Raw genomic sequence first — 22,906 nt, 5'->3', positions numbered from 1 at the left:
CATGGGGAGTGCGTTCACGATATGAAAAAGCGTCTGGTTTGGTACGGATGGATGGATGCTTTGGGTTGGGTTGGGTTTAGCGATGGGATATAAGCAAGGTTGTGCTTCGACGTGCTGCCTTTTCTCAAGAGGAAACGGGGAAGAATGGGGATGAAGACGGGGATGGAGATGGAAATGGAGATCATGTGTGCATGTACTGTACTGCAGGTACGAATACCAAAACCTGAAAACAAAGCTTTCTACCTGGAAATTGCGTACAATTACACGTTGATTATCCTTACGATTACCTACCTTCCCTCACTCCTTAGACTTATGCTTCCCACAATTATAATCATCTCCCTCCTTCACGTTCTTCTCGTTCTTACACGGCTCGCCTTTCGTCGTTCTTCCACTACACTTCACTTTCTCCATACCCTCACTCTTCTTCGCCTTACCGCCTTTCGGATTGTTGTTTGTCGGTTTTTTGGCAGGTGCTTTGCTCGGTTTCGGCTTTGTGCCTTCTTTTTTCCCGTCGTTGTTGTTGTTCTTCTTCTTCCTCGGCTTCTTCCCCGTCTCGACTACTGCTGGTTCAGACGGAGCATCAGACGAATTGTCGTCGTCGGCGTCATCCTCTGGTAACGCAAACCGTGTCTTCTTCCGCGGCGGCGCTTTGCGCTTAGTCGTAGCTTCCTCCTCGCGTTTCCGTTTCTTCGCTGCGGCTACCGCGCGGGCTACAGCAGCATCTGGGGCATCCTCCTCCATATCCGTTGTTGCATGTTGGTGTCCTGCTCTCGGAGTGATGCCCGCTGGCATGCCCTTCACCTTCGGCTTGTTCGCAGGTGGACCTGGAGACGGAGGAGGGGGAGTGGGACTTTTTGGGCCGAGCGGCGAGGAAGCTGCTGAGTCTACTACTACGACTGCGTCTGTTCCAGCCCGTTCTGATCTAAACGAATATACGGTGCCCGTCGAGGATGGCGTCCTGAATATGCGTTCTACGGGCTCTTCGACGATGACGATGGTGTCCGGGGCAACGACGCCGCTGGTCTGCGGTTCTCCTTCGTTTTCTCCCTCGTTTCCATCGTTTCCGCGTATTTCTTCGTCGCTATCCCAATTTATTTCATCTGAGAGTGGATCAAGTTCGGGTTCGGGTTCGTCGGTGTCGGACTCTGTGGGTGAGCCCGGTGGGTAGTTGTATCCAATGACTCCTGGCGCTGCGACTGCTTCTTGGGTTGGCTCTGCCTTTTGGACTGGCTCTACTTCTTGGGTTGCAGCTACCTTTTGGGTTGACTCCGCTTCTTGTTTGACCTTTGGTTTGTAGTCTTCTGGTTCTGGCTCTGAGCTACTGGAAGAGGAGGCGGAGGAGTCATACGTTGGTAGGCCCGGTAAGGATGGGGCTTGACGCTTTTTTTGTGACATGGTTGCTGTGCTGAGATTTCAGTGGGCACCTGTTTAGGAGGTAAGGTAGAATTGGAAAGATTTTCTGGTTTTGTTGATGTTGTCGTGCTGGTGAATTTAGTGTTTGAGTTTATGTCGAAGACTATTGCATGCCCATGAGGTCGTTCGATTTGCTACCTAGGTAAATAGGGATGGGGTTGAGTCCAATGTCACTCTTATGAGTAACCGGAGATGACCACGATACACAGGTATCTTTTGTTGGACAGTAAAGATGTTGTCTCTTTCTTCTGGTCAAAGAAGCGGAATCAATTTGATTGTGACATTGTATACCGGCTTTGGTCATTGTAAGTCGGCACGAAGTATTCTTTGTGGTCATGGCTTTGTTTCTAGGCTTGGTGAGCAGCTTCAGCAGATGTTTCACCCATGGTTGACATGTCTTGTTGGTGGCAGTAGATGATCTTCATCAAAGACCATCTGAAATCAAGATTTTAGACCATTCACTTTGCCCAGAAGTCAGGCAGTTATCTTAACCCGAAGTTTCGGGCGAGACGGTAGAAGAGCTCAAGCTTGTACTGTTCAGTTTGCACGTAAACCATCAGAGTTGTCTTAGACAAAGATGTTGGACCAGACAAAGAAGGGCCGAGTAATGAGACTGCAGCTAGATCTGATGCCATCAATCCCAGTTATGACGTTCTTTCCTTTGTCAATACGTGTAACTGGCCGAGTAAGACTGTTATTTTCCCTACTCGGCTGATGTTGTCGTGGATAGTTGCGTAGGCAAATGCGCTATCTTTCGTCATTTCTGGCATCATCACAACAGAAAACAAAGTTTGCCATGTGTTACTCTTTCGATTCCATGTATTCCACTACAGTCCTCAACACCCCACATCCCAGCCCCTCTATGCCATATCCGAGTAGAGGACGAGCGGCGGCGAGTTGACCTTCGGCTTAAAGTGCGCCTTGATCTTAGCATGTGCCTCATCCTGGTTGTCGTAGTAGTCCATATCCTCCTTAGACTCGAATATGCAACGCGCCAGCATCGTGTAGCCCTGGCTACGCGGGTCGTCATAGGTGGCATTGGCTTGTGCAAGCTGGATGTACGTCTTGCCGTCCTGCACAAAAACACAATGACGTTAGCATGCATCCTCTCGATAAGCAGCAACAAACAACAAACGGCGGACGACGATAGCCTCGGAAGTCAGTCGGTGCGGAGGCTGTCGGTATATCTCTAGCGTCAGTCTGTCCATCGTGAGGCTTCAATGGATCCAAGGCGGCCGATATGTGCGTCGTGACTCGGAGTTGATTCCGCGCGCTGGTGTCGCCCGCTTGCTGCAGCCTCGTCACCCCCACCCCATTTCTCCTAGCCGCGGCAATATTTCCAGCGATTACCCGCCAGGGACATTGCTCCGCGCGCGCGAAGAGGAGGGTTGACGCCATTATCCGCTCTTTTCTTATCGAGGGAGCAAGATGGAAATAGCCCGAGGGCGACTAGAATAAATCTGGGGTCCCGACGTGACGAGATGGTCCGTCGTGCAGGGGCGGGCGGTATGGACTGCACGTTCGATGGATATGTGCTGGCCGTAACTCGGCTGAGAAAGCGGGTATGTATGGAGATCTGGAAGGGGAATGGGAGGGCTTGGAGGGGATGTTGGCGAGTCAAGAAGGGGCTTCGACGTACCTTTTTCGCGTCTTGGGCGAGAGTGTTGTACATTTGGATGGCTTCTTTGACCATGTCCTGGTCGGGGATCTTGAACATGGTGAGGCGGACGATCTTAGGCATCTTGACGGTTGTCGGATCTGGTGATTTGAGAGTAGGTGTAGTAGTGGTCTGTATGATTCAGCTCGTTGTATGAAAGTGTGTATATTATGTGTGAGGCTGTCAAGTTGGTATATCTAGGTATCCTGTCGGACTCCGGAGTGGGCGGAGAGCCATTCGAAACGTCAACGTCAACGTCGGTTCCCCTACGCTTTGCACAGCGTATTGTTCAAGACGTAGTACATACTCCATCTACGGTCTAATTACATTTGCTTTTTGCGGACGCCGTAGTCTAGCCGTTGACCCCGCGTACGGCGGCTGTACGACGGGTGGTCTGTTTGTGAGCTGACAGCAATTACGTAGCCTGTCTGCTACGAGATGGCGAGGCGTACATTCTCGATGCGCAAGCCATGCCTGTCTCGATAGTCTGAAACGTGTCACTAGAGAGGGAATGTCGGTTTGAATCGTGGGGTAACTGATGCTACTGACAGTAGACGACAGACACCGCTGTCCGATGCCGGTGAAGGATGGCAGTCATATGCTGTTAGACGTCACACATGGAGCGTGGAAAGAGCTGGCCAGAGCCTTTACCGCATCCTCGAGTTGTGTAAGGGTGAATGGACCCTGAGGGGCTGCAATCTGCAATGTCGAGTTTCGGAGGGTCGGGACGGTGCGTTGTGTCCCTCATCGAGCATCGGTAATGGACGCGAAACCCGGCCCCTCTAGATTACCCTGCACCACACCCGGCTGCAGCACCACCTCTCACCGCGCGAGGCTGAACAGGAGGGTGAGGGTGCTCTTGGTTGGAAAAGCGCTCGAACATGTGGGTCTTCAGTAGCCTACCTAGGTATTGATGGAATCAGGCCGATTCGAAGACGACATGTCCACGACAGGACGCCTCCAGGGCCGACGACTCTGCGGTCCAAATGGCCGCCCTCTCTCGCGGTCGAGTAGGTCGAAGAACAGTCGTCTTTGCTAATGCGTAGTGTCAAGAATTGATGCGCAGAAAGAGGGGCGCATGGTTGACAGCGCTGGCTTCTTCACCGCCTGTTTTGCAGCTTGGGGCGGGTGGCCGTGCTGGCGCGCTCGCGTCATCCACAGATCTCCCGCGCGTGCGACATAGTTCTGAAGCTCGTTCACTCATCTCCGCGCTGATTCTGCTGGCCTTGGCCGCGCTCGTCTGGACTTCAAACGCTATTCTTTGTCCAATATATCAGTGGCTGTTCCTTGCGCTTCGTTGCCGCTATTCACAAGCGCCATCGTCCCGCTCCATGTATCAACCACCATCTTGGATCGGCGCCAGACAGAAGCGGTCCTTACTGGGACCTGGGACCTAGCCATGCACCGCTGCCTGTCGTGAACCGCGCCGGCCTATCGAATCGTCCGAATTTTGCTTCCGCTCCACGACGACTTGCTCTGTGCACCCTCAACCTTTGTACTGCTGCTATCCACTTCGCGGCAGGTCAATTGTCGAGTACGCTCTGCAGCCGCCCGACGCATGATCCCTTTGTGTCGATTCGAAAATTTCCACCCAAAGCTCCAGACCCGTTCGTGCTGAGCTTGGCATCCTGCTATCTTCAATGTCTTGACTTCGGCAAAGTGGGGACTGCTTGATGCCCTACCACCAGCCTTGAACATGGGGATCCCAGGGTCTGTGAACTCTTCATCTCTGTCTCTCTCGATTGACCGGGATCGCGTGCGCGAGAACGCCTGGCCCCTCCAGCTGTCCTCTCCTCGTCAATCATCGCCTGTCAAACCGTACTCCACTACGTCTCGCGAACGTGCTTGAGCGCCATCAGACAGTCTCCGCAATGCCAATTTATGCCTGCATGCACACGGCTTACAGCTAACAGCCGTTGACCCTTTCCCTATTCGAGCTGCAGGCGCGTTTCCCAGTAGCGATATTCAGAGGACCGTGCTTTCTGCATGTATGCGTTGGCAGTGACGCTTGATGCTTTCTGGTAACACCAACCCCAGGTATCTCCTCGAACCCTCGAACGCATCAATCAACTCGTCTCGCTCGCCCCTGGGGCTGTCGGGTAGCTCCATGCTATGCCTGTTGTGACGCGTTCTCGCTTCGAGCCACTATGCTTTGCATTGTCTTGCAGTCACACAATCGTGTCCAACTCCTCTCCAGTCGCGACTCTGGCGGTTGGTACCCTAGCCGATTAGCAGTCCCATTTTTTTGCTGCACGTCTGGTCTGGTCTCTGATTCCTTTCAGACCCTGCCTCCCAAACCATACGCCGATATCACGCATTCTGTTGCCAAGATTTCAGGGTATCGGTACACTTGACAAAGGGTGCAGAGTCTGACGTATTTGCGTTCTCCCCTCACTTTGCATATTGCATTAGTGGGCCCAGTGCATCCGGGAGATACGAGCAAAGAGTGCTGTTAGGATGCACGTCTGCCACCTCGTTGTTTATGCGCCCATCCTAGGCGTCTAAACCTGCACAATGCCGATCGAGACATGTCCAGCCTTGGGAAAACGGGTTACAGCAATTGTGTCCGATCGCCAGCCGTTTTTTCACTGCGCTACTGCGTGCAGCACGGTGGCAAGAGCGAACCGGTCAGGCTGTACCTTTTGAGGTTTGAGTCTCTTACTAGCTAAAATTCTGGAACCTCTACCGTTGGCTACCTTCTCGCCAGCACATACTATGGGTCTCCCTCATTCAGAGCCGCAACAAGACCCGCAGATTATCCATTTCCACAAGCCCAATTGCCCCTCCGTTTTTACTGGTGGGCGAGACGCGCTTGGATACATGCTACACTCGCCTGCTGCAATATATTCCTCCATCCCACAGTAGGCACATATGCTTCCCCCATCCCCGTCCGACTGACTGCAAGCCGCTCCCTCTACCTTGCTCTTCATACATCAACGCTTTTCATCTCTTTTGTACAGCTGTCAATGCTTTATTGGCAACTGTCACCCACACCCTAAAAGCATTTACTGTCGTACAACCACTGCCACGGATACCTTCTCGGCCTACTATCGTCGCCACCAACGAACGCTTGCCAGTTCAGCAATACTCCGCAGCAGTAGTCTTGCCCTCAGACTGACAGCTCACCATCGAAGCGCCATCAGTCGTTCCAATCGCTCCATTACACGTCAATAATCCTTTTCGACCACCTCCAACATGTTCTACGTTATGTACCTTACAGGTTAGTGCTAGAACTGTTCCTTTTCTTTTTAGACAGTTGGTACCACATAGCCGGATCTAGTTGAGCCAAATGAGGTCTTGACGACATGGCAATTGGTGCAAGACTCATGGGTGATAGCCCTGTCTAGTGTAGGGGATCCACACAACGGGGTGGAAGACCATGTCCAAGACTTTGCAGCACGATAGCAGATTCAATGTGTGTGTACTGGTTGCTGACCCTCGGATATAGGTCTTTGCCAAAGGCGCCACTGGCCTGACCCACTTTTCCAAACCTACCGAACACGCTACGGTTACGGATCAACAGTCAGAGTAAACAACCGAGAGTACTCCACGGATGTTGAATACGAAAGCGAAGAGCTAGCCAAGAATGCCGCCGCCACCCGAGCCTACATGATCTGCCGCAACTTCTCGGTAAACGATGGAATGTACCCAGGACAACGGCCCGGCCAGGGCGCACAAGGACTGCCAACACCCATAGGAGCGGGCCGACGCAATACTTCCTCATCCAACGACTACGACAGCTCCAGTACCACCAGTGGCGGCACCAGCCCAAGGAGCTCCGACTGTGGTCTCGATGCTGCACAGGCAGCCGCGGCAGGAGGACGACGACCCAGCAAGGCTTCTGTCGCGCCATCAACTACCTCGGCATGCTACTGCGGTCGTGGATATGTCCGTGCTTACGAGAGATGCTCAGGATGTCTCCAAGAGGCGGGATACAGGGTGTAAGATATCGATAGACTTCGCTTCCCTCGACGGGATCCACACCAAGCAACAACGAAACCAAAACCTTACGACGACCGCATCGAACCAAAAGACTTGAAGAGCTCGAGCTCAGCGATACCACGATTTCTACGACTCTGCATCCCTTACGGCCTTGCTACGAGCTTATCCTTATCCAGTACTGCGGTGATATCTTATCGGGCCCGGACGCCTTGTTCCTACCCCATCGAAACGAGCTGGGCTATGTAACGACCACCATACCCACGCCCATTTTCCTTACCCTGATCTTGCTCTTCCTCCCCAGCGGGGCTGCATAGCGACGGCATTGAAGCGTTTTTAGCGAAAAACCTATTCCTCTTATTGCTTTTCGGATCGGCAACCACCTTTCCCTTGATCCTGGGTTGGCTTCTTCATTTTCGCGCTCACGAAATTGCTCTCATATATTACGATGATGACCTTTTCCTTGATGTTTTCCTTTGGCACTCGCCTGTTTTGTCTGATGATTGAGCCAAAGATGAAAGATGTATGAAAGAAGATCACATGATGATGCTGGCCACGCGGCTATATAACGATGATGGTTATGATGCTTATGAAATTATATACCTTGTTCTGCTATAATGCATCTCTTCGTCTTCGATAGGTGTCATCATCATGTTGTGATTGGGCCAGATCTCAGCTACAGCCTCTCAGGCGGCATTTTGGGTGATTGGTTCGCTTGTCCGCTTTCAGCTTACCCACGTGCAGTTCGTAGGCAGCCGCACCAGCTGAAGTAGGAAGAGGAACTCAGATCCCGGCTCCCTCTTCCCAACATGCCATTCAGCGTAGTGCCAGGAAGCGCTGCATCTGACGATGTATTCTTGGCTCGATGCCTCGCGAAAACAGATTCGCCTCCTCCACGTTCATCCAGGTGCCTGGAACGACGATATCAGATGCCACCTGCAGACCGTCTCACTCAACGTCAAACCGAAGTTCTATGCTATCTCATATGTTTGGGGCAACCCAACGATCACACTGCCAATCACCATCGATGGAGAGCCGCTAGAGATAACGCAAAACCTGCACAACGGGCTCCGACGATTGCGAAAGGCAGACGAGGCGTTGATTATTTTTGCTGATGCAGCCTGCATCAACCAGTTGGACCTCGATGAGCGATCCCAACAAGTACAGCTTATGGGTGAGATATACGGTTCTGCGGAGGAAGTCTTCATTTGGCTTGGCTACGGAAACGACAAGCAAGCCCCTACAGGACTACCAGATACTATTGACTGGACAGGAGACGAAACAGACGATGAAATAGTGGATTCCTATTTCAAGCGGAGCGATTATCAAGAAGCAGGAAGAGAACATCAGAATAAGACAGAGGACGTACTCGGACTCTTCGTTTACTTAAGAATCCGTGCCATGGACAAACACTTGGCTGATACTTCTTTCTTCACCGTGGACAACGACAGACTGTGTCCTCAGGAAGGCTGGCAGGCAGTCATCCGCGCAATGAATACGTTCAGTGCCAATCCTTGGTGGAGTCGGATATGGGCCGTACAAGAAACAGTCCTGGCGCGTCGAGCCACTGTGATATACCATAACTTCACTTTCCCTTGGAGATCTCTCATCAAGGCAGTTCATTCCTCAAAGGAACACGATTTTGCTTGTTGTCGGAGTCTGAGGTCATCACTGCCTTTAGATGACAATGTGACTACAGACGAGCTATTGTATGCTGTGTACAGCGGTGCAGCACCGTTGCAGGATTCCAAGCAGCGAGGGGAGAGATTGTCCCTTCGTCAGGTTATGCGTCGAGTCAATCTTCTCGAAGCCACAGATATCAGGGACAAAGTGTTCGGTGTGCTTGGGCTCGTCACAGACTGGCAAGGCTTACACCCCATTATTCCTGACTACAGTCTTCCTCCGGAGGAAGTCTTTGCGCAAGCAATAGTGAGAGACATACAAGGCACCCGTACGTTGACAGCATTGATGGGTACAACCATGTCTGGGACACCGGGGTTACCTTCTTGGGTGATCGAAGTCAGTCCGAAGACCACGGCTCGCTATATAGCAGCGCTAAGTAGGATATCCCGATCGGCGCTGTATTCTTCGGCGGGCTGGACGACATCCCATGCTGAGAGAAGAGGAGCTATACTGATAACAGACGCCTTGGAGCCGGCTCAAACAATATCAGAAGTAGGGCCAAGACTGTATGAAGCAGATTACAAGCCCCAAGACATCGTCGATGCCATTGCAACATGCGATCGCATGATCGAAGCTGCAAAGGAAAGAGGTCGTGAGGTTCCTACACCCCAAACATCAGACGAGGCCCTCTGGCGTACATTGACCGGCGACAGCTGGAGAACGCTCCAGTCGAACGAAGCAGATTCATCCAGACACACTCCTGAGATAAGTAAGCGACAAAGGTTCGGAAACACCAACGTTGCTCGATTGGGGAGAAACCTACAGAACTGGTATCAGACCCGCGCTACCGGTCCTGTTGCTGCAAGCACATTGTACGGCGGCGATCTAAGCGACGATCGCTTCTTCTATGAAGCTTGGTTCGAATCGAGTTTCCATCGAAAGTTCTTCATCACGACAGACGGCCATATGGGCGTCGGCCCGCCGGAGATGCTTCCTGGTGACTTTATTGTAATATTGCTGGGCGGGAATGTACCATTCTGCCTCCGAACAGTACCAGATGAGCCCAAGGGCCACTATACGCTCGTTGGAGATACATATGTGCATAGCTTCATGGATGGAGAAGGCGTTCCGGCGGATCTGAAAGAGCACGTCGTTAAAATACACCTCCATTAAGAAGGCGTCGATTTGAAGAAGCTTACTGTTCATGCACTCTACTTTCAACACGTACACCTTTGCTGAGATTGTACAGCGTACGCCACCCTAGGATATGTAAAGATGAAGTGCAACACACTGTCAGTGGATAGTCGAAGAATTTGTGGACAACGAGGACCCTGTTGAAGTGACGTGTAATAAACATACCAACACTCGACTCATCAGTCGAAGCGGTATCATAAAACTACCCAGATATCTAAGCGTACACTCCCCTGCGTACAAATGTAGTAAACTCCAAACAATACCGTATCGCTCATACAGAAGAAAGCGGAAACAGCCTTTTGCAACCTCACCAACGCCACGCAGCAAGGGCTTTACAAACACGTACTACTACCACATCTAACCCCCACCTTCAGCGATGGCCTTGAGTAGACCGCCGACATAGTTCCGGAGAGTAAGATTATGGCTCGCTGTGAAGGCGATCTGATCCCGCAGCGGAGCAAAGATGCGGGGGACCCATCCAGCGTTCTTGGCTTCTTCTTCCTCTTTCTCTTCGTTCTCTCGTCTTTGTTCCGCTGCTGCATCGCTGAGACGGGGCTTCTTGCCGCCGGCTGTGGCTCGTCTTGCGGCTTCGGGGCTTCCTTCGCTGGCGCTGAATGTCCGCTTGTGGGCGGGGGAGGATGGTGAGGTAATGTCGGTGACAGTGGTTGGGGGCGGGATCTTGTTGAGCTGGCGGGCAAGGTTGCGAAGGACGAGGACAGAGGACAAGGGAAGGCCGGCGGCATCGTTCGTATCGTCGGTTGCCGTGTTGTAGTAGCGGAAGTTGGGTGCCGATTGCGCTCCTGTTGCATCATCTCGACCGCCATATCTACTTGCAGAGCTGGTCGATGAACTCTGATGTCGCCCACCCATACCCAAACTACCCAACCCGACCGGTTGTCCGAATTGGGGCTGGAAGTTCTCATGCCGTGCTTGTGCGGAAGAAGTCAGGGGCCGTGACTCTGAAGGCGTGCGGTTGTGTTTCGCGTGGATGGCCTGCTTGATACTCGTATCAGGCAAATGCGTCTTGACATGCTGTCCAGCCTCGAACGCGGATTCCGTGCCGTCAGGCGAGAACCGAGTGCAGCCGCCCCAGTGACAGTAGTATTTCGTCGCTTCTGGGGTGTCGCCGTTCTCGATATTGACGATGTCCTTGATGTCCAGCTTTGGCTCAAGCAACCACTGCCCGGTTTCCTGATCGCGAGGAACTTGAAGATGGACACTGACAACGTGTTCCCACATGGAGCGTGCTCCGGAAGCGAACTCGCCGCACTCGATATTGGCTGTGGAATGTTTCGAGTCGGCATGGCCGTTCAAGAGGCTCGGTGGATGCCAGCAGCAGCGCATGTACGGCCTCTTGGTGCTCGGGTCGACTGGTACGGATCGTGGCCGTATGCCTCTTATGGTATACTTTGGCTGCCCACCCACGGTCAACACCTGAGCGGAGGCGCCACCGAACGTCGTCGATACATTCGTGATGAAGTCCTTAGCTGGCATCAGCGCCTTGAAAGAAGCCGGATTATTCGTCATGTGTTCTGAGAAGGCTGCGTTGTAGGCCGACCAGAGCTGGATCTGAGTAATCTCGCCAGTCGCATCCTCTTCGAAACACGTCTTGAGCCATTGCGAGCTACGCTCTGGTTCGTCAAGTGTCACGAGATGATCTATAATTGCAGACGACAGCTTAGGCGCATTCTCTGGAGGTGCAGAGGTCTTTGCCGTCTTGGCGGCACTCCTTCGTTCTTCGTATGCGATTGCACCGTACTGTAGCAAGCGTACCAGTTGCTTTGCTACTCCCTCAATGTCGACTTCGTGTACAAGCGTCTCAACGTTGTCGGGGAAACCGGTGAAGAGATAGAGGAAGTCCAGGCACGCTATGCGCAGATCTTCGTCTTCTACTAGCAGCCAGTCGCAGATTGACTTAAGGGTCTTGACTGGCACGTCAGAGAGCTTGTTCGTAGCCTCCAGATTCATTGCTATCCGGGCGAGTGCTCTCAGCGATGTGATAATGCGGCCACGGTCGTCGGAATCCACTTGGGCGAGCAGAGAGCGATACAGCGGGCTTTGCGAGTCCAGTATCCAGTACTTTGTCAGCTGCTCGGCAATCTCTAGGGCGTAATGCTGTAGTTCCACGATAGTGGAGTGGCGGGGCAGGTTGAGTGCGATAACGATCATGTCTTGGATGGAAGGCACAGAGGCCGCGAAGATAGCATTCTCTTTCAGCATTACCATGTTCCGGATGATGAGCGCAGCCTCGTTAATCATGGTGAGGGCCTTTGCGGATTGCTCGGGTAGGAGGTTGTCGTGCATGTCGAGTGGGCGGAGAGATTTGATGCGCTGCAGCAGGTCGCGGGTGCCGGTCAGTCCGTTCAGGGTTTGCGGCTGAGTAAAGTCCTCTTCGACGTATGAGATGTCCCAGTTCACATCGAAGAACAATGTGGACACGTCAATGACCTTGGCGATGAGTGCATCTGCGAGTCCCGGGAACTGATCGAAGCGGTACTTGTCTCCTCGCTCGTGCGAGATCTTGACTAGGTGGTGCAGCGCGTATGCCTCCTCCTCAGGCTCCTTTGACCGCAGCGCGTTCAAAGCGCGGATGTATATGCTGGGCCCTGAGAAGCCGGTACCGGGCAGCATCATGCCCTTGAGCGGCACCGGCCTGTTCTTCTTGTTGAGGATGTACTTCTTGCGCGACTGTATGTAGGTATCGAGGGAGTTGGACGGGGTAACGACGGGCTTCATGGTGGCTGGTACGGCGGTCCGTGGCTCGTAGTTCGCGATCGTCATGGCTGCTCCGCTGGTGCCGTAGCCGTTGGCTTGCGACGAAGTCAGATGGCCCGTCGATTGGCGCGTCTGTCGGGTTGAAGACTCGGGCTGGAAGAGCACTCGCTGCGGCGGCGCATGGCGGAGGGATCTGGTCGACCGCCCAAGGCTACCGGGCTCGTCCACGTCCATCTTGTCGTCTTTCGGCGTCTTCTCGACGTCGTCTTCGGAATCGGAGTCTTCCTCTCCCCTTAACCGTTCGGCCTCTCTATTGCTGGTTGGGAAGAAGTTGTCGACGGTCCGGTTGAGCAGGTCTCCGCCCTTTGCAGATACGTTCTCGAGGATTTCGGGCGGCGGGGGTTCGCGCTTGTGAACGGTGGATATTTCGTAGGCGCTAGAGCAGGCGTCAGCAGTGGTAGGCGCAAAGTTGTCTTTCACCATTCACGTACGCAAGGTTCTTGTAGTAGGCGGTCTTCACCAAAAAGGCCTGGGTAGTGATGCTGGGGCTCTTGGGTAGGAACTCAGTCGCGATTTTGCGCCACGCAAGCTTGTTGTTTTTGGTATCTGAAACCCTATCGTACCCTCCCTCTTCATTAACGCGTTTGTAGAGTCGCAACAGGTCAATGTGCCGGCTCCCGACCTTGGGTTCGCGATCCAGGACAGTGCTACACGTCGGGTCAATATGCGCTCATTGCGGCGAGACAAAGAACAAAACCCACCCGCGCTTTTCGTGGTATTCGGCCAAGGTATTTAGGAAGTCTTCATGTTCTTGGGTGCGCTCGACAGATTGTTCCTCTGGTTTGTTTGGGGCCATGGTGCGGCTGTCGCATTTACTCGGGACTGCTCGGGCACGGGGCGCGACGCATGCGTGGATTCAGCTGTGTGCCAGGCGCAATGGTGGATCTGCTCGTGAATGCGCGGCGCGCGTCGTTCGCGATGATGGATGGGCGAACACCAGAACTCCAGACTGCACCAGGTCCCTCGCGTTGATTCGCACGGACCACATCATGTGACTGAGGTCGGTCGCGACTTCCTTCGACCATCTCTCACGTCTCTCAGCACCTGCGTGCGCGACCTCGACGTGTCTCTAAGACGACACGGTTCATCGCGCATATGCTATCAGATGAACGATTATTGATCTCCACTAACCACAGCCTTGCTAACCATCATGCTATCCCTTCCGCTTCAGACTCTGTCAACAGCGCAAGACACCGACGCCAGCGAGCAGAGGTTTCACTGGCAGAAAGAGACCAATGACCTCACATTGATCATCGACAGCTATGGTGCGCGCGGGGGTCTCCAGCTCATGAAACTGTGTCAAGGCTCGCAGGTCCGGGTACGACGCGTGCATGACTGATTACCCGCCCACCCACTCAGACTGGAAACCCGCTTCAAATGATGTGCTAGCTAACCGTTGGATGACAGCAAACCATCGAAATCGAGAGACTGATCAACGAAGGCAATCACATTACGCGTCTGAGTGAAGAGCGCGGAGTGCAGGTGCAGCCCGACCACCTACACATATCCGCCATTGTGCGCTGCCCTCTGCTCGCTATCAAATGGCAAGTGGCCAACAACAAGATCAGGCGCATCCAGATGAGGTTCAAGTCGGACAAAGACTTCGACACCGCGTTCGGCCACCTTCTTCATCTCGGTCTCTACATGGGCGGCCAAAAGGCAGTCCCGTCTCAGCCAAGGTCTACGGCTCAGCCACCATCTCCAGCGCGAGGAGGATCATCCTCTCGACCAAGTCTGACTGCTGTTGCCTACCCTCAGCAGCCTCATATGAGCCCTGCCATAGGTGGACCATCGTGCCCTCCTTCACGACTGGCGGAGATCTCTAGTCGACCGTCCACAAGCTATGACTTCTCTGCTTCCTTGAGTCATCAACTACCCACAGCATCATACACCCGTCCAGTCTCTGCCACCACAGGCTATACTAGAGAAGCGGGCGGTGTGCCGGCATCATTCTCAGGCGCTCTTGCTCCTCCAGTATTGTTCGCTCGTCCTACCTCAGCAACCTCGGATATCTTAGGACGCTCGCATGTTGACTCTTCATATACGTCAGATCAGCACATGCCGGACCTTCAAGAATCTCATCGTATGTCTACGGACCGACCGGATACTGCTATGCTGTTCACCCGCCCTGGTAGTGCAAGTCGTCCCGATACTGCGGATCGCCCTGGTAGCACTGAGATACTACCACCGAGACGCGAGCTTCCTTTCCCACGCTTGTCTTCGCCGCGCTCCTCTGGCAGCGACAGCGTGCGGCCCTCTACTGGCACAATGGGGCCTCCTCCTCTACCAGCACGCGTAGCCAGTAACCGACCTGGTTCCAGCCGAAGCGCAACCAGCAAGGAGATCGAACTCCCACCTCTGCCCCAACCCACTGTCATCAGCAAGACCGCACGTGGAAAGCAACCAATGCAGCAGCCTCCTCGCACACCGAACCAAGATCAGTACAGCCCTGTACGCGCAAAGACATCTCCACATGGCGGCATCGAGAATCAGTCACCGTTGACATCGTCTCCAATATCCTCTCCGTTATCTTTCAATCGGTCAAGTTTCAGTGCCATTCCGACACCGCAACCTCTTGGCGAACGAAGTAATGCTACACAGAATCTTCATCACAACATGTCGTATAGTGGTCTCGACACCCCACCTACGTCTGTTGCTGGTCATCGTGGTGTGAACATGTCCAATCCAGGTGCTACTATGAGTGTCAATGAACATGACCAGCTGGCGACATATGCGATGCAGTCTGACGAGGGCCGCAGAGCAGCGCTCAACGAGTTTGTCTATCGCCACCTGGAAAGCGACGACTTCCTCACGCTCGTCCTAGACATGGAGGCAACTTGGGCGAGAGTTACAATGTAAACACAATGAGAGGACCGCTGACCATAAGGATTTCTAGCAAAGAGTATGTGAATGAAGGGGACTTTCGTCGAGACTTTCAGGAGGACGTAGTAAAGAGTATGGAAAAGGGCGCGATTGCATCTTACAAGCATCGACTCGTTCTCTTGTTTCAAACTCTTTCGTACTTCTGAGATAGTGATACTGTCAACAGATGCGCAGCATAGAATCTCTCGTTTTACATCCACTCAATGCCTGCTCCCCTGCTCGCCAACAACATACCCCCTCGCAATTCCACTCCTCCCCTCTTCCATCTTAGCCGCCCTCTTACCCCCAGCCCCCTCTTCACCATCTTCCGCATCTCGGTAATCAGTACCCAAGCCCTGCCACGTCCTATTCGAGCGCAAATACTCTGCGCCAGGCGACGCGACGCCCCCCACAGCCGCAATATCCCCATTGGCCCGTTTCGTCAGCGCAGAACTAGACGACGACGTCGCTCCATTGCCGTTAACGGCTTTCGTCGCGCCACTCGAGCGCATAGGTCTCGCATGCGAAACATAGCGCCCAGTCCTAAGATCAAACTCCGGAGGCGCTGATTCCTCCTCAGAATCATAATCGCCATTCGCATCTCCATCCTCCTCTCCCTCCTGCGCACTGCTACCACTCTTCTCTTTCACACCCCCCTCCCCCTCATCCAAAACCTTCTGAAAGTCGCCTTCCCACCTCCCCGTCCAAACCCTCTCCTCATCCCCCATCAACGCCACCTTGAGCTCCCACGGCGTAATCATCGGCCGCCAAAACTCCCTACTCTCAATCAAACTGCTCTCCCAACACCCTATCACGACCCACCCCCCGACCTCACTGAAATTAGCCACCTTGGCTGCATTCACTTTGCCCACGACAAACGTGTAGTATTTCTTGCCCGCGGCGCTGATTTGGCGTTGGACGTGTGAGAGGATGTGCATGTAGTTCTTTACCGAGAGGGTGTTGATCAAGATGCCGAAGATGGGGGTTGTGGAGAGGGAGGTTAGGAGCGCGTAGCGGCGCATGAGGGTTTGGTGCGTGCGGGCTAGGGAGGCGGTGGGTGTGGCGGCGGAGGGGGTGTCTGTGGGGTAGATGTGTATTGAGGCGACGCGCGAGGAGAGGGTGAGGAGGAGGGAGGTTGGGGGGTCGGAGATGTGGAAGAGGGCGTAGTCGTGGAGGGCCTCGTCTGTTTCTGTTGTGTTCGGTGGTATCGTTCGGTTTGGGAGCGGCGATGAGGGATTATGTACGATTTCTGTGGCGTGGATGTGCGTGTAGCCGGCGTCTTGGAGGCGTGCGTGGAGCGTGGGGATGTGGTGCGAGTATGGTATGTCGGCCATGAGTATGATCTTTGTGTCTTTTTCTGGATATGTCTCTTGGAATGTTGCGATTACGGGGTCGAGATCTAGCGGTCGTTCGGTAAAGACGTATACGACTGGTAGTCTTGAAGGAGGCGAGAGACATGAGCGGCCATAGTGTACGACAACGTCCGCGTCGACGTGCTCTGCAGCAACTTCGTCTACACAGCACGCGCCGTATGATGTATCGCCCAGTATAAACAGACTCTCATCCTTGCTCTCCTCATCACATAAGTCTGTCTTCTCCAAGCCCGCGCTGATTTCCTCCACGCCTGTTGTCCCATTGGTGTGTCCATTCTCCTCTTGCACCCCATCCCGCGCCTTCCTCGCCTTGCCCAGTCCCCGACTTAGCTGCTCATACACTCTCGGCGCATCAGTAAGCATATGATCCGGGAACTGCAATGCGATCCTCTTCCACCTCCCCTCGCGGATTTCCCTAACCGTCCGTTCGATCTCATATGTGAGCGTGATCTGCTCATCGGAAAGTCTGGGGAGACCCGACGTGTCTACGGCGGGAGTGGGGTCTTCGAAGATGTGCGTGTCGGGCGTAGAGAGCACGGGCGCGCCGGCGAGCGACGGAACGGCGGCCATTGTGTGTGGTGATTGCGGAAGAGCGGTGTTGAGTGCGTGAAGCGTGGCGGGGTTGTACCTTTTTTTGATGGGTGCGCAACTGGCGGGGCACGCCTCGGTGATGCAGGGACGGGCGGCGCCGAAGAGCCGCAATGCACGGCATGGTAATGTCGCACGTGTGATAGGTGAATGGCAATGGAACGTTCGGTATACGTGTATTGACTCAATTACTATCTACAAAAGAAAGGTGGTATCATATTTCAACCCGCGCTGAATTCAATCCCCATGTCGCCAAAAGCAAACTGGAAAATATCTCACATCATCAGGTATCCTGACACGGCTGCTGCCAGAGCAAGACCGAGGACGTTGGGCACGAACTTCCCTACACCACTGTCGTCGTCGCCGTTGTTTGTAGTGGCGAGCTGACCAACGATCAGCTCGGGAGTGTATGGCTGCGATGTCTCGACTGTGGTGCCGTTCCAGCAGTAGTCAGTGAAGCACTGCTGGCACACTTGTGGGATAGCTTCGCCGTTGCGCTCCAGACTCCTAGAGAGGATAGCGCATCCGACGCAAGTAGGCCAGTTTGAGGCACCCTCGCGCGTCGAGTTTGCTTGGGTGACGACGTCGTAGCCGTTCTCGATCATGCCGTTGCGCTCTGAGATGCTGTAGTCGAGCTTGTTGAAGGTGGAAGTGTTGGACCAGAAGACGTAGGGGGCGTTGGGGAGGTAGACGACGAGAGGAGGGATGTTGTCGCCCTCAGTGACGTTGCTGCTGTTGCAACCGAAGAAAGCGGGGCGACTGTTGAAACCTAGGGCAACGAAAGTGTCCTGGCCGGGGATGTAAGGGAACGAAGTCCTGTTCATGAGAGTGCCGCTTGCACGCTCGTAGGTTGCAACCAGAGAAGTGCCGTTGGGCCAGTTCTGCGATGGGTCGTCCTCCTCGACGGTGTCACCAGAGGAGTCGATAGCAAAGACGACATCGACCTGGCGTACGGGCTGAATGACCGGGTTGAAGGGAATGTTTTGACCATCCTCACCACCGTCCACGAGAGTAAGACGCTCCCTGTCAGCACTGGGGTTCGTCTCGTTGTGGTAGCGGAAGAAAGGGTTGGGCGAGTAGTCGGCGATATCGTCACCATCTTCACCGATACCCTTCAAGATGTTTGACACAAAGTTCACGAGGATCTGGGGTACGTCCTGGATGGTGTTTAGTGTGAGGAAGATCTGGTTGAACAAGGAGCTGCTGGTTCCCATGACGAAACCCAGGTTGTCGAATCCCTCAACACAGCCCTGGTCTTGAGCAAGTTCCCCCTCGCTGAAGTTGGAACCGATGTACTTCAGAGGAGCAAAGCCGTAGGTTGTAGGGTCGAATGAGCCCATTTCGAACGGGTTGAACTCGAAGTTGGTGGCGTTCAAAGAGATGATCAAGTCTCCGGGCGAACGCTCATCTGCGACGAGGATAGGCATCGGTGCGTTTCCGGATGAGAAGTCTTGGTCGTCCTGAATGGAAGAGAAGGTATAGGCTGAGGATGTTAGTTTGTGGGAATGAATGATATAGCGGTAAACATACCTGGGGCTCCATCGCTGGCGTTGATGAGTTGGAAAGAAAGACCGCGGCCGTAAACATCGGTAATCGACGTGTTGAAGTCACCAGCCGGCGAATCACTCTTGTCCTTGACCGTGCTGACCAAGTTGTCGTAGTACTGCGCAGTCGAGAGCAGCTGGATTCCCTTCGTGGGAGGTCCCTTGAACAGCGAGTTCTGGAATTGCCAAATCGCCGAGTCCTCACCCTTGTTGATGATTGCTTCAACTGAGGTAAAGTTGTTGGCGTAGATGCTGCCGATCATCCAGCCTCCTCCTGATAGTGCGGAAACATATGTGGATGCCTGCAAGATTCCTCCCAGGTGTCCTGCACTCGTCGAGTTCGTTGTCCGGCTGTCAAACGCTGCTAGAGCACCTGCACCATTCAGCAGAGCCCGGTATCCTCCACCAGAGAACGAGATCGCGATATTCGGTAGGGCGGTAGTGTTGTCACGGTGGTTGCTGATGTATTGTCCAACGTCGAAGCCCTCAATGTTGACGCGTTCGAGGAACTCGCGCATAGGATCGACTGTGTTCGGCCTCCTCTTCTGGAGCCATTCTGTCTCTTGCTGGGAGAGTTTGTCGGCGGATCGAATGCTCGGGCGCGTGGACGGGCAGTTGACTTCGGCTGGCGCGTAGCCGTTGGGAGCCTGGGGCGAGGCACGCTTCAATATATCCAGGCCATTGGGAGGTACGACTCTAGCTTCCCGAGGAACAACCGCAGATGCTGTCATGCGTCAGCTGGGTCCCTGCAGGAACACAAGGAGGCGCATCACTTACAGGTCGCTAAACTAGTCAATGCCGAAGCAGACAACACAGAAGAATACTTCATCCTAACGAATGGATGTAAAGAAAGGAGGGGTGAGAAGGCTGAGAAGACGCGAAATGAATCGCGAACAAATGCGGAATCATGGCAATGTTAAATGATGCGCTCCATGCTGACGGGAGGCTGCGGAATGACCCACACTGCACAGGCGGCTATGCTCCTGGCTCCAACGCACCAAACGCCCGGAAGAGCTAGGAGGATCTGACCTCATAGGCGTGCTACTAGGCGTGCCACTTGTCGTGGCTGAAGGCCCTGACGATCAAACTTTATTTTTAGTCCCATCTCTTCTCGTCGAGGTTTTGTCCGCGTTTGGTTTGTAAAGTGCTGTCGCATGCTCGCCTGAATCATCAGGCCTTCAGCCATCATCGGTCCTTGACAGATCTTCTTCGTGTGCAGCAGTTGCTAGCTGACACCGCCTTTCTGCGGTAAGGCTCTGGTCAGCGGGCACCGTTGTGGCGCGTCATCTCCCGTGAGTGGTTGGCGCTCATTTCGAAACAAGACGCTTTCGGCACTCGGCAAGCTGCCGGTACGAAGGGTACGAAAAAGAACCTTGATACGACCCTGTCATCCTGGCATTGAGTGTGGTGTGTTACTTTCTCCATGTTTGAGATGTCGAGACAAGCGTTTGGCGCAAAGTAAGTATCGCTGCCCTGTTGTTATGCAATAAACAATGTCGTCATCTTCATTAGGCCCTGATCGCAACTATTGCCGTACATCGCGCGTCGCGTCCTCACCGTTAGGCAGCCTGCGTACGGTCGTTTGATTCGACCGAACTGCTCTACATTACTTGAACAGCGTGATTTTCTTCACTACAGCGTATGCGCCATGCGCAGCGAGGAGTAGCTTCGCAAATAGTTCTGTTCCGAGGCTCCGGACTCCGCCATGACGATCAACGGGCGACACATAACGTCGCGGCGGTGCTATGGCCTCGCGCTACACAACGAATCGCGACGGTGCATAGTACTAGGCTATGAGCTAGATGCATGTATGGAGATGAAAGTATTGTTGACGCGGCCTGCAGAAGATGTCGCAGAGCGTAATCGTATACGCCGTACGAAAAGAGACGTTCTCGGCAGTCGTGCCCCGCGGCTTCCACCCGAGATCGCTTCAACGGCAACTGCGTACTGCCATGTTGAGAGTACGCCACCTCCGCCTTACAAATCGTTCGTTCGTCCGAACCTAAGCCTCCACCTCCACGTCTTCTTCCAACTCATGAATCCTGTGGCGATGATCCGCCATCGACTACTCAACAACGCAGAGGCACTGCTAACGGGTGGCTTACTCGCTGGGAATCAGTGTGAGGTGAACCATGATTCATGCATATCGAGCACAACGACAATGAAGAAGAGCATGCGCCTTGACTCATACTGGACCCTGGTCACGGTCAGGCTAGTCATTGAAGTCTTACTGTACATCTGATGAAGATCTGCGGCATACAACCTCACAAGCAACGACGATGATAGTCGCCATCTTCATATCATCATCATACATTGTATCAATTTCTCTCCCTGTATCTCGTGCTTTCCATGTACATTCTCCAACTACTCATTTCGTCCATTTGAAAGACCTAGCTACCGTACTTGTACAGGCCCAATCTCCCTCCTCTATCATCGTATCTAGCACTGATCCCCACAGCAACGTTGTGCATACCTAACACACTCTAAGTACGCCGAAGTCTACCTGGCTTCACTACTGGCTCCTCATCGGAGTCATCAGACACCATCGTATCCGGCAACTTGCTCTTGCCTATAAGTCCGGCCAGACCATCCATCTCGCGCGAAGCCATCGTGCCAGGATGCGCAGCCTCAAAGGCCTCTTCACCCAGATCAGCATCACGCTTGACCGCTTTGCCCTTGCCGCTAGCCTTCGCATAGCGTTCTTTCTTTGCATCCTTGACCGCGATCTTCTTGTTGTCCTTGGTCTCCGGCCACACGGAATCGAGGGCATCCGCAGCCTCATAAAGTGCCTTGATGGCTTCGCGAACGTCTTCCTCTTGCAGTTCCTTTGAACCCCAAGGGGTGTTGTCGAGACGAGCCTTCTTCGCATCGATGAGCGCATCTGAAGCGATCTCGTCGTTACCCGCTGTTGCTTCAGCGAGAATCGCGATCAGAGCGAGGACCCCCGGCTCAAACTTCATCGCCGTGTCCTTGATCCACCAGAAGCTCTTGATGTCGCGCTTCGACGCGGACACACTGTACTTCTGCTTCAGTGTCTTCGCGTTCGCAGAATCGAAGTCCTTGATCAAGCTCGCGATACGGCTGTATGGCTTGACGAGGCGGAGAACGTTCTTGCGGAGAGGGGCATCGCAACGACGAAGCTTGCTCATGTGGTTGCGAAGAGCTTCTTTTCCGAGTGCCTGCAGGTACGTTAGTATGTTTCAATGCAGAAATCGTCATCGTCGTCATCGTCTTCCTCCAAAGATTGGACCTTGCGTGTGGCCTGGATGAGTAGACCCTTAGTCATGAGGATAGTAGGCAGTGGGCCGATGTGTAGCCGTAGATGTAATCGCTGAGTTCTCTGGGTAGGTGGGCAAATGGGAAAGTACCAATCGATTCCCTTCCTCAACAAATCTCGAAACTTACCCTGAGTGACCTCTTTAGTAGGCCTGATGTATCATCAAGATACAGAATGACCTCCAGCTCAGGCTCCGGACTGATACGGTGGTAGTCGTAAGTACCGATCAGCAACTTCTCTCCATCGGCGACATTGTTGAAGTGGAAGGAGTTCATGTCGCTATTGTAGAGTAGCTCGCCATTGATGTCGCAGGCCCAGATCTCTTGATCACGAAGACGAAGTGTGCGCTCAATGTTGAAGATGATGTCGTCATGTGTCATTGACGGTGTAATGAGGAAGTTGTCCGCTTTGTCACCGGTCTCGGGGCAGTAGAGCTCCACCTTGATGGCGCGCGAGCGGTTCGGCGGGAGGGGGGTAGTGGGAGCCATGATGTAGACGTAGATGTAGATACGAATGTAGTATATGTAGTCAGGGGATGTGTGAGGTTGGAGAAGAGAGTATTGCGGTTGTAGAAGAAAGATATATACCCACTGACGAGATACTAGTCGCGGTGAAAATGAAAGTGAAGGTGAGCGCGACTCAAAATCTGCGCCCAATTTCG

General features: G+C 53.6%; 9 protein-coding genes across 9 annotated transcripts; 2 read left to right on the top strand and 7 right to left on the bottom strand.

Annotated features, from left to right (window-relative positions):
- Positions 1–297: 297 nt before the first annotated feature.
- Positions 298–1,395, bottom strand: J4E87_006373 (uncharacterized protein; the record flags this gene model as incomplete). Its single annotated transcript, XM_049377978.1, has 1 exon — positions 298–1,395. The coding sequence occupies one exon, from the start codon at positions 1,393–1,395 to the stop codon at positions 298–300; it is 1,098 nt and encodes a 365-aa protein (XP_049232170.1).
- Positions 1,396–2,273: 878 nt separating this feature from the next.
- J4E87_006372 (uncharacterized protein) lies at positions 2,274–3,382 on the bottom strand (the record flags this gene model as incomplete). Its single annotated transcript, XM_049377977.1, has 3 exons — positions 2,274–2,486; positions 3,053–3,202; positions 3,374–3,382. 3 exons carry the CDS (start codon positions 3,380–3,382, stop codon positions 2,274–2,276), a joined length of 372 nt encoding a protein of 123 aa, XP_049232169.1.
- A 2,883-nt stretch (positions 3,383–6,265) lies between these two features.
- J4E87_006371 (uncharacterized protein) lies at positions 6,266–7,015 on the top strand (the record flags this gene model as incomplete). The annotated part of the gene is made up of 2 exons (XM_049377976.1): positions 6,266–6,290; positions 6,519–7,015. 2 exons carry the CDS (start codon positions 6,266–6,268, stop codon positions 7,013–7,015), a joined length of 522 nt encoding a protein of 173 aa, XP_049232168.1.
- Positions 7,016–10,183: 3,168 nt separating this feature from the next.
- J4E87_006370 (uncharacterized protein) lies at positions 10,184–13,397 on the bottom strand (the record flags this gene model as incomplete). Its single annotated transcript, XM_049377975.1, has 3 exons — positions 10,184–12,977; positions 13,033–13,248; positions 13,303–13,397. 3 exons carry the CDS (start codon positions 13,395–13,397, stop codon positions 10,184–10,186), a joined length of 3,105 nt encoding a protein of 1,034 aa, XP_049232167.1.
- A 701-nt stretch (positions 13,398–14,098) lies between these two features.
- Positions 14,099–14,393, bottom strand: J4E87_006369 (uncharacterized protein; the record flags this gene model as incomplete). The annotated part of the gene is made up of 2 exons (XM_049377974.1): positions 14,099–14,239; positions 14,298–14,393. The coding sequence occupies 2 exons, from the start codon at positions 14,391–14,393 to the stop codon at positions 14,099–14,101; spliced, it is 237 nt and encodes a 78-aa protein (XP_049232166.1).
- Positions 14,394–14,686: 293 nt separating this feature from the next.
- J4E87_006368 (uncharacterized protein) lies at positions 14,687–15,460 on the top strand (the record flags this gene model as incomplete). The annotated part of the gene is made up of 1 exon (XM_049377973.1): positions 14,687–15,460. The coding sequence occupies one exon, from the start codon at positions 14,687–14,689 to the stop codon at positions 15,458–15,460; it is 774 nt and encodes a 257-aa protein (XP_049232165.1).
- Positions 15,461–15,684: 224 nt separating this feature from the next.
- On the bottom strand, positions 15,685–17,406 carry J4E87_006367 (uncharacterized protein; the record flags this gene model as incomplete). Its single annotated transcript, XM_049377972.1, has 1 exon — positions 15,685–17,406. The coding sequence occupies one exon, from the start codon at positions 17,404–17,406 to the stop codon at positions 15,685–15,687; it is 1,722 nt and encodes a 573-aa protein (XP_049232164.1).
- Positions 17,407–17,699: 293 nt separating this feature from the next.
- J4E87_006366 (uncharacterized protein) lies at positions 17,700–19,699 on the bottom strand (the record flags this gene model as incomplete). The annotated part of the gene is made up of 2 exons (XM_049377971.1): positions 17,700–18,907; positions 18,955–19,699. The coding sequence occupies 2 exons, from the start codon at positions 19,697–19,699 to the stop codon at positions 17,700–17,702; spliced, it is 1,953 nt and encodes a 650-aa protein (XP_049232163.1).
- Positions 19,700–21,451: 1,752 nt separating this feature from the next.
- Positions 21,452–22,733, bottom strand: J4E87_006365 (uncharacterized protein; the record flags this gene model as incomplete). Its single annotated transcript, XM_049377970.1, has 2 exons — positions 21,452–22,147; positions 22,374–22,733. The coding sequence occupies 2 exons, from the start codon at positions 22,731–22,733 to the stop codon at positions 21,452–21,454; spliced, it is 1,056 nt and encodes a 351-aa protein (XP_049232162.1).
- Between the last annotated feature and the right edge of the window lie 173 nt (positions 22,734–22,906).

This window comes from Alternaria ethzedia (assembly GCF_023757985.1).
Source record: "Alternaria ethzedia strain BMP 0044 chromosome Unknown scaffold_15, whole genome shotgun sequence".
NCBI classification, from domain to species: Eukaryota; Fungi; Ascomycota; class Dothideomycetes; order Pleosporales; family Pleosporaceae; genus Alternaria; species Alternaria ethzedia.
Note: the sequence above shows the minus strand (reverse complement) of the source record. Positions and strands in the feature narration are given on the sequence as shown.